This window comes from Dendropsophus ebraccatus, chromosome 9 (assembly GCF_027789765.1).
Source record: "Dendropsophus ebraccatus isolate aDenEbr1 chromosome 9, aDenEbr1.pat, whole genome shotgun sequence".
In the NCBI taxonomy this organism is placed as follows: Eukaryota; Metazoa; Chordata; class Amphibia; order Anura; family Hylidae; genus Dendropsophus; species Dendropsophus ebraccatus.
In genome coordinates, this window is record NC_091462.1 from 113,091,823 (window position 1) to 113,101,864 (window position 10,042).

Sequence of the window (10,042 nt, forward strand, 5' to 3'; positions counted from 1 at the left end):
TAAACCAAAACGCTCTTAACCCATGATGGGAATTGTGGTTTTGCAACAGCTGAAGAGTCGCAGTTTGGAGACCTTCGCTGTTCCCCTCCACTACCAGCGTCATTCCTCTCCACTACCTGAACCATTACACTCTGCTATCTGCGCCATTCCCCTTCATTAACTGCATCATACCCCTCCATTACCTGCACCGTTCCCCTCCGCTACCTGTGTAATTACACTCTGCTACCTGCACCATTCCCCTCCGCTACCTACAATATCCCCCTCCAGTAAATACGCAGCTCAACTCCGCTACCTGCGCCTTTCCCCTCCACTATTCCCCTCAACTACCTTCAAAATGTTCCGATTTTTGGGTGGAATCCTCACCTATATCCTGTGTGAACACTGCACTAGTATAATGCTGGATTACAGACACTGCTATACTTCAGCAGGTTATAATATCCAGCAGTATATTTACTGGAGCCATCGTGTATGGCCACAAACAATATGGAGGAGCAGAGACACCACAGATCAGATACATAAGTGATTCAGGTTACAAGAATAAGGCAGCTGAGGGGAGAGGTAATGTGTGATACATGACGAGGACCGACCTTATTATAGCTCACACAGGAATATAATATGTATATCTCTATGTAACTCCACAGCTATGAGGTAACCTCCATCACAGGACGTACAGTCAGTAATCTTCCCGCTCTCAGGTCACATGACTCTGCTCCACACACCACCAGCCGCGACATTGATCACGTGATCGGCTTGGCGGGCTTTTTGAGCGGCCCCGCTCTCCTCACACATCACCGCCGCCATCTTGTGAGATGCAGAGACAGTCACGACTAAAGCGGGAGCTGCAGCTCCTCAGCACCGAGCCGCCCTCCGGGGTAAGCTGCTGGCTGGTGGGCGATAAGATGGACGAGCTGCGGGCTCAGGTGGTGGGCGGCCCGGGAACCCCCTATGAGGGCGGGGTGTTCAGCCTGGAGGTCACCGTGCCGGACAGATACCCCTTCGAGCCCCCTCGGGTGCAGTTTGTCACCCCCATTTACCACCCGAACATAGACACCGCCGGCAGGATCTGCCTGGACATCCTGAAGCCGCCGCCTAAAGGCGCCTGGAGGCCGGCCCTGAGCCTGTCCTCCGTCCTGACCTCCATCCAGCTCCTCATGGCCGAGCCCAACCCGGAGGACCCCCTGATGGCGGACATCGCCCGGGAATACAAGTACCACAGGGCCGCGTACAGCGCCACCGCCCGGAGCTGGACGGAGAAGCACGCCAACCCCCGGGACACGAGCGCCCACAGCCTGGCGCAGAAAAGGCGCAGCGCTGACCAGGCAGAGCCCGCCAAAAAGCCCCGGCCCGGGCTACCATGATGGCACTATAGCGGACATTACAGGACAGCTGCAGTTACCGCACTCACCGCCAGGTGGCAGTCATGTTACGTGTGATGAATAAATAAGCGTGTATATACACAGAGGGGTCGGGTATCCTTCAGTGACCGGGAACCTTACAGCGTGTTTACACAATGCGGCAAAAAAAATCGCCAGCTTTACAGGGATATAGTGTAGTGCAGCTAGCATCATCTGATGGTGATACTGTCTCCTCCACTATACTAGAAGGAAGGAACAGTGGAGCGGAGTGAGTAACCTGAGCTGCATGTGATCTGTACACTGCTGCTTGGCACAATGACTGACTCTCCTACTAGGTTCCCACAGGTTAAAATCGTCTCTTACCAGCAACATCCTGCTACTAGGACGAGGCTGAAGTTGGTTTCTTATTCGGCCAGTTTCTTATTCGGGGCTGAAGTTGGTTTCTTATTCGGCAGTTTCTTATTCAGAGGATTTTTCTTTTTCCTGTTTTAGCTATTATTCTTACAGAAAATGTATAATATTCATACCCTACCGTAAGTGAGGGGCCCTGAGAGGACTGGTGATAAAAATGGCAAAAAAGATCCCACGGTTGGCATAAAAATGGGCATAATAGTAAAACGACAAAATTATTATTTAAAAATAAAATTGACTTTGGGCCACTGATCTCACATTGATAATACACAGAGAGGGATCCCCCGCATCACACCCAAGAGAGTCCAGCCTGGCCCAAAGTGGTTCTGGGTATAAAAACTGGCATCAAAGTGGGCAAATTGGCATTTTTTCCTAATTTGAATAAGTAACAGCTGTTTTCAAAGGGTTAAATGAGTTTGGGCCACTGATCTCACACTGATATTACACAGAGAGGGATGCCCCGCATCACACCCAAGAGAGTCCAGCCTGGCCCAAAGTGGTTCTGGGTATAAAAACTGGCATCAAAGTGGGCAAATTGGCATTTTTTCCTAATTTGAATAAGTAACAGCTGTTTTCAAAGGGTTAAATGAGTTTGAGCCACGGATCTCACACTGATAATACACAGAGAGGGATGCCCCGCATCAGATCCAAGAGAGTCCAGCCTGGCCCAAAGTGGTTCTGGGTATAAAAACTGGCATCAAAGTGGGCACATAGCCATATTTCATGATTTGAATAAGTAACAGCTATTTTCAAAGGGTTCAGTGAGTTTGGGCCACTGATCTCACACTACGTACACACAGATAGGCATGCCCCGCATCACATCCAAGAGAGTCCAGCCTGGCCCAAAGTGGTTCTGGGTATAAAAACTGGCATCAAAGTGGGCAGATTGGCATTTTTCCCAATTTGAATAAGTAACAGGTATTTTCAAAGGGTTAAATGAGTTTGGGCCACTGATCTCACACTGATAATACACAGAGAGGGATGCCCCGCATCACATCCAACAGAGTCCAGCCTGGCCCAAAGTGGTTCTGGGTATAAAAACTGGCATCAAAGTGGGCACATAGCCATTTTTCATGATTTGAATAAGTAACAGCTATTTTCAAAGGGTTAAATGAGTTTGGGCCACTAATCTCACATTGATATTACACAGAGAGGGATGCCCAGCATCACATCCAAGAGAGTCCAGCCTGGCCCAAAGTGGTTCTGGGTATAAAAACTGGCATCAAAGTGGGCAGATTGGCATTTTTTCCTAATTTGAATAAGTAACAGCTGTTTTCAAAGGGTTAAATGAGTTTGGGCCACTGATCTCACACTACATACACACAGATAGGCATGCCCCGCATCACATCCAAGAGAGTCCAGCCTGGCCCAAAGTGGTTCTGGGTGTAAAAACTGGCATCAAAGTGGGCACATAGCCATTTTTCATGATTTGAATAAGTAACAGCTATTTTCAAAGGGTTAAATGCGTTTGGGCCACTGATCTCACACTGATAATACACAGAGAGGGATGCCCTGCATCATACCCAAGAGAGTCCAGCCTGGCCCAAAGTGGTTCTGGGTATAAAAACTGGCATCAAAGTGGGCACATAGCCATTTTTCATGATTTGAATAAGTAACAGCTATTTTCAAAGGGTTAAATGAGTTTGGGCCACTGATCTCACACTGATAATACACAGATAGGCATGCCCCGCATTACATCCAAGAGAGTCCAGCCTGGCCCAAAGTGGTTCTGGTTATAAAAACTGGCATCAAAGTGGGCACATAGCCATTTTTCATGATTTGAATAAGTAACAGCTATTTTCAAAGGGTTAAATGAGTTTGGGCCACTGATCTCACACTACGTACACACAGATAGGCATGCCCCGCATCACATCCAAGAGAGTCCAGCCTGGCCCAAAGTGGTTCTGGGTATAAAAACTGGCATCAAAGTGGGCAGATTGGCATTTTTTCCTAATTTGAATAAGTAACAGCTGTTTTCAAAGGGTTAAATGAGTTTGGGCCACTGATCTCACACTGATATTACACAGAGAGGGATGCCCCGCATTACATCCAAGAGAGTCCAGCCTGGCCCAAAGTGGTTCTGGGTATAAAAACTGGCATCAAAGTGGGCACATAGGCATTTTTCATGATTTGAATAAGTAACAGCTGTTTTCAAAGGGTTAAATGAGTTTGGGCCACTGATCTTACACTACGTACACACAGATAGGGATCCCCCGCATCACATCCAACAGAGTGCAGCCTGGCCCAAGGTGGTTCTGGGTATAAAAACTGGCATCAAAGTGGGCAGATTGGCATTTTTTCCTAATTTGAATAAGTAACAGCTGTTTTCAAAGGGTTAAATGAGTTTGGGCCACTGATCTCACACTGATAATACACATAGAGGGATGCCCCGCATCATACCCAAGAGAGTCCAGCCTGGCCCAAAGTGGTTCTGGGTATAAAAACTGGCATCAAAGTGGGCACATAGCCATTTTTCATGATTTGAATAAGTAACAGCTATTTTCAAAGGGTTAAATGAGTTTGGGCCACTGATCTCACACTGATAATACACATAGAGGGATGCCCCGCATCATACCCAAGAGAGTCCAGCCTGGCCCAAAGTGGTTCTGGGTATAAAAACTGGCATCAAAGTGGTTCTGGGTATTTTGTGAATAAATGTTTAGCGCCGCACTATCCCTTTAAGCAAACAGGGCTAAAGTACTCAGGAGGCATTTGTCAGCATAACAGGATCCCAGAATTCGCTGTCCCATCTCTTCTTATTAAACATTTCTCGGCTAACCCTGAATACATTTCTATAATAACAATACCTGCAGCAATGTTTTCTGCTGACAGGTCTGCTTTAGGCTATGTTAGGCCTCATTCACACATCCATAGTTCAGCCAGTGAATACGGACCTGTAATGGTGGACCACACTATGAATGTGCAGTAACAGTGCTACGCAGTTTACGGAGCACTATGTAGAAGACAATGATTCGTGCCGCAAATGCAAGTCCGCACTATAATCTATCCTTTATTTTTTTGTAGCGCGGGCCGTGGACCTGAACACTTGTACAGATGTGTGAACAGGGCCATTGAAATATATTTGTCCTATGTGTTGCCTGCAATGTCAGGGTCCCCTTGTAGCCATATAGGACCCCTTTGTAGCCAGTAAGACCGCCCTTGTAGCCAGCAGAACCTGATTACGGGAGCATTGATGTCCCTGTACCCAGTGGGATTAGCAGATGCATGCTGCAATACTAATGATCGCACTGCGCACGTGTAGGAAGGCCGTTCTGGGTACGAGAGATGGCTTTGCCCCCAAGTGCTGACGTCACCATACCCAAGAAGATGAAAGGAAGTAGGACATCACTGTAAGAAAGGTTGCATCATGTGACTGGACCAGCAATCTCCGAGTAAAGCCAACAAGGAATATATAAGTTCTTTAGTTAAGGGTTAATTTTCGTTCTTTTTTTTTTCAATTTTTCCAGGATAACCCTTTAGGCTATGTTTAAACAAAGTAAAAATAAGGGCAAATAATGACCATTATTAAAGGGGAACTGTCGGCCAGTTAGATTAATCTAAACTGCTGATAGCTCCTTATTGCACCAAAAACACCATGGATAAAGGTGTGTTTTACCTTAATCCTCATTACCGTTTCAGTAAAGTTTGGCATTTGCTCCAAAGTCTGGTAAGGACCCACAGGGCATCCCTCTCTGTGTATTATCAGTGTGAGATCAGTGGCCCAAACTTATTTAACCCTTTGAAAATAGCTGTTACTTATTCAAATCAGGAAAAAATTCAAATCTGCCAACTTTGATGCCAGTTTTTATACCCAGAACCACTTTGGGCCAGGCTGGACTCTGTTGGATGTGATGCGGGGCATCCCTCTCTGTGCAATATCAATGTGAGATCAGTGGCCCAAACTCATTTAACCCTTTGAAAACACCTGTTACTTATTCAAAATAGGACAAAAATGCCAATCTGCCCACTTTGATGCCAGTTTTTATACCCAGAACCACTTTGGGCCAGGCTGGACTCTCTTGGATGTGATGTGGGGCATCCCTCTCTGTGTATTATCAGTGTGAGATCAGTGGCCCAAACTCATTTAACCCTTTGAAAACAGCTGTTACTTATTCAAATCATGAAAAATGCCTATGTGCCCACTTTGATGCCAGTTTTTATACCCAGAACCACTTTGGGCCAGGCTGGACTCTGTTGGATGTGATGCGGGGCATCCCTCTCTGTGTATTATCAGTGTGAGATCAGTGGCCCAAACTCATTTAACCCTTTGAAAACAGCTGTTACTTATTCAAATTAGGAAAAAATGCCAATCTGCCCACTTTGATGCCAGTTTTTATACCCAGAACCACTTTGGGCCAGGCTGGACTCTCTTGGATCTGATGCGGGGCATCCCTCTCTGTGTATTGTCAGTGTGAGATCAGTGGCCCAAACTCATTTAACCCTTTGAAAACAGCTGTTACTTATTCAAATCAGGAAAAAATTCCAATCTGCCAACTTTGATGCCAGTTTTTATACCCAGAACCACTTTGGGCCAGGCTGGACTCTCTTGGATGTGATGCGGGGCATCCCTCTCTGTGCAATATCAATGTGAGATCCGTGGCCCAAACTCATTTAACCCTTTGAAAACAGCTGTTACTTATTCAAATTAGGAAAAAATGCCAATCTGCCCACTTTAATGCCAGTTTTTATACCCAGAACCACTTTGGGCCAGGCTGGAGTCTCTTAGATGTGATGCCGGGCATCCCTCTCTGTGTATTATCAGTGTGAGATCAGTGGCCCAAACTCATTTAACCCTTTGAAAATAGCTGTTACTTATTCAAATCATGAAAAATGGCTATGTGCCCACTTTGATGCCAGTTTTTATACCCAGAACCACTTTGGGCCAGGCTGGACTCTCTTGGTTGTGATGCGGGGCATCCCTCTCTGTGTATTATCAGTGTGAGATCAGTGGCCCAAACTCATTTAACCCTTTGAAAATAGCTGTTACTTATTCAAATCATGAAAAATGGCTATGTGCCCACTTTGATGCCAGTTTTTATACCCAGAACCACTTTGGGCCAGGCTGGACTCTCTTGGATGTGATGCGGGGCATCCCTCTCTGTGTATTATCAGTGTGAGATCAGTGGCCCAAACTCATTTAACCCTTTGAAAACAGCTGTTACTTATTCAAATTAGGAAAAAATGCCAATCTGCCCACTTTGATGCCAGTTTTTATACCCAGAACCACTTTGGGCCAGGCTGGACTCTCTTGGATGTAATGCGGGGTATGCCTATCTGTGTGAACGTAGTGTGAGATCAGTGGCCCAAACTCACTGAACCCTTTGAAAATAGCTGTTACTTATTCAAATCATGAAATATGGCTATGTGCCCACTTTGATGCCAGTTTTTATACCCAGAACCACTTTGGGCCAGGCTGGAGTCTCTTGGATGTGATGCCGGGCATCCCTTTCTGTGTATTATCAGTGTGAGATCAGTGGCCCAAACTCATTTAACCCTTTGAAAACAGCTGTTACTTATTCAAATTAGGAAAAAATGCCAATCTGCCCACTTTGATGCCAGTTTTTATACCCAGAACCACTTTGGGCCAGGCTGGACTCTCTTGGATGTAATGCGGGGTATGCCTATCTGTGTGAACGTAGTGTGAGATCAGTGGCCCAAACTCACTGAACCCTTTGAAAATAGCTGTTACTTATTCAAATCATGAAATATGGCTATGTGCCCACTTTGATGCCAGTTTTTATACCCAGAACCACTTTGGGCCAGGCTGGAGTCTCTTGGATGTGATGCCGGGCATCCCTTTCTGTGTATTATCAGTGTGAGATCAGTGGCCCAAACTCATTTAACCCTTTGAAAATAGCTGTTACTTATTCAAATCATGAAAAATGGCTCTGTGCCCACTTTGATGCCAGTTTTTATACCCAGAACCACTTTGGGCCAGGCTGGACTCTCTTGGTTGTGATGCGGGGCATCCCTCTCTGTGTATTATCAGTGTGAGATCAGTGGCCCAAACTCATTTAACCCTTTGAAAACAGCTGTTACTTATTCAAATTAGGAAAAAATGCCAATCTGCCCACTTTGATGCCAGTTTTTATACCCAGAACCACTTTGGGCCAGGCTGGACTCTCTTGGTTATGATGCGGGGGATCCCTCTCTGTGTATTATCAGTGTGAGATCCGTGGCCCAAACTCATTTAACCCTTTGAAAACAGCTGTTACTTATTCAAATTAGGAAAAAATGCCAATCTGCCCACTTTGATGCCAGTTTTTATACCCAGAACCACTTTGGGCCAGGCTGGACTCTCTTGGGTATGATGCGGGGGATCACTCTCTGTGTATTATCAGTGTGAGATCAGTGGCCCAAAGTCAATTTTATTTTTAAATAATAATTTTGTGGTTTTACTTTCATGCCCATTTTTATGCCAACCGTGGGGTCTTTTTTGCCATTTTTATCACCAGTCCTCTCAGGGCCCCTCACTTACGGTAGGGTATGAATATTATACATTTTCTGTAAGAATAATAGCTAAAACAGGAAAAAGAAAAATCCTCTGAATAAGAAACTGCCGAATAAGAAACCAACTTCAGCCCCGAATAAGAAACTGGCCGAATAAGAAACCAACTTCAGCCTCGTGCTACTAGGCATGAGGGAATCTGCAGTGGTAGCGGAGCGCTTCGCTAGGCTCAGTGGTTGGCCTGTCAGCCTGCGGCCTCTGACCTCTGTGCCGCCTCTCTGCGGGTGCTTGGAAAAGCTGGATCTAATCCAGGGAAACCTCCTAGTTTCTCAGGACTGGATTCAGCTTTTCCAGGTACCCAGAGAGGAGCAACACAGAGTTCAGAGGCAGCAGGCTGACAGGCTGACAGGCCAACCACTGAGCCTAGCGAAGTATTTTAAATTTGCTCATTAATGGTGTACTGCAGTGGCCCCATTCATTTCAATGCCCTGAATGCGCCATGATGTGTTCTATCTATCAGTATCGTACTTGCGTAAATTTTTCTGAATTTGATGCGACCAGAAATGCGCAATTTTGCACTTACGTCGTTTACCATGCGAGATCAGGAATGTGATAAATTAATATTTCGGCCGATTACAAATATGTTTATTTTTTATTTATAAAATGGGAAAAGGGGGGTGATTTAAACTTTTATTACGGGAGGGGATTTTTTATTATTTAAAACACTTACAGTAAATATAAGCCCTCTGGGGGATTTCTATGTACACAGCACTGATCTCTCTGGGGGACTTCTATATACACAGCACTGGTCTCCCATTGAGATCAATGCTGTGTATATAATAGAGCACGATCCATCAGATCGGTGCTCTATTATAATTGTCTGCTGCAGACCATCTATAGATTGCCGAGCCGGCTCAGTTCACCGGATTCCCCCCCCCCCATCTTGTGTCCCCCTTTCCCTGGTGTCTAGTGGCTCAATCTCCCCCCCGGCGATGCAGTCACAGGGGGGATGGGGGGGGGGAGATTGAGCCACTAGACACCAGGGAAAGGGGGACACAAGACAGTTAGAGGCAGCTGTCATGTTTGACAGCTGCATCTAACTGTCCTAATTAGCTTGCGTGGCCGATCGGCGACACCCACTAATAGCCGCGGTCCCATGCTGCAGCAAGCAGCCGGGATCGTGGCAGTTCAGAGCCCTGCCCCCGTCCCACCCGCATCCTACAGCCCCCTGCGCCGGCTCGATCGCCCCCCGGGCGGTCAGCACCCCTGCCGTCCCGGCCACGAGCATACTTTACCTGCTCAGCGTAGCGGGTGTTCGAAATTCCCGGCTACCCTCTTCAGTGCATTGATTGGCGGAAGAGGGGAGACGGGAATTTCAAACAGCTCCTCTTCAGCCAATCGGTGCTGAAGAGGAGCACTGATTGGCTGAAGAGGAGCTGTTTGAAATTCCTGGCTCCCCTCTTCAGCCAATCAATGCACTGAAGAGGGTAGCCGGGAATTTCGAACATCCGCTACGCCGAGCAGGTAAGGTATGCTCGCGGCGGGGGTGGCGATCGAGCCGGCGCAGGGGGCTGTAGGATGCGTGGCCGGGCTGCGGGCGGACGGACTTTTGCAACGACCGTTTACACGAAGCGACCAGTGAAATTTTAGCAAACGACCAACGATCATTTGAGAACTTGTTCAAAGATCAAAAAGAACAATTTCTCGGTCGTCGTTTGATCGTTCGCTGCGTTTACACGTAGGATTATCGTTCGAATTCAATCGTTATCACGCAAATTCGAACGATAATCGTTACGTGTAAACGTACCATAATAGTGATGCGCAGCCG

General features: G+C 46.6%; 1 protein-coding gene across 1 annotated transcript; it reads left to right on the plus strand.

Moving 5' to 3' along the window:
• Nucleotides 1-716: 716 nt before the first annotated feature.
• Nucleotides 717-1,457, plus strand: LOC138801579 (ubiquitin-conjugating enzyme E2 T-like). The gene has a single exon (XM_069984560.1). It carries the CDS (start codon nucleotides 810-812, stop codon nucleotides 1,356-1,358), a length of 549 nt encoding a protein of 182 aa, XP_069840661.1. The 5' UTR covers nucleotides 717-809; the 3' UTR covers nucleotides 1,359-1,457.
• Nucleotides 1,458-10,042: the final 8,585 nt, after the last annotated feature.

Bases quoted from the DNA above. Each gene is read 5' to 3' on its own strand.
- LOC138801579 (XM_069984560.1), top strand. From the start codon at position 810: ATGCAGAGACAGTCACGACTAAAGCGGGAGCTGCAGCTCCTCAGCACC.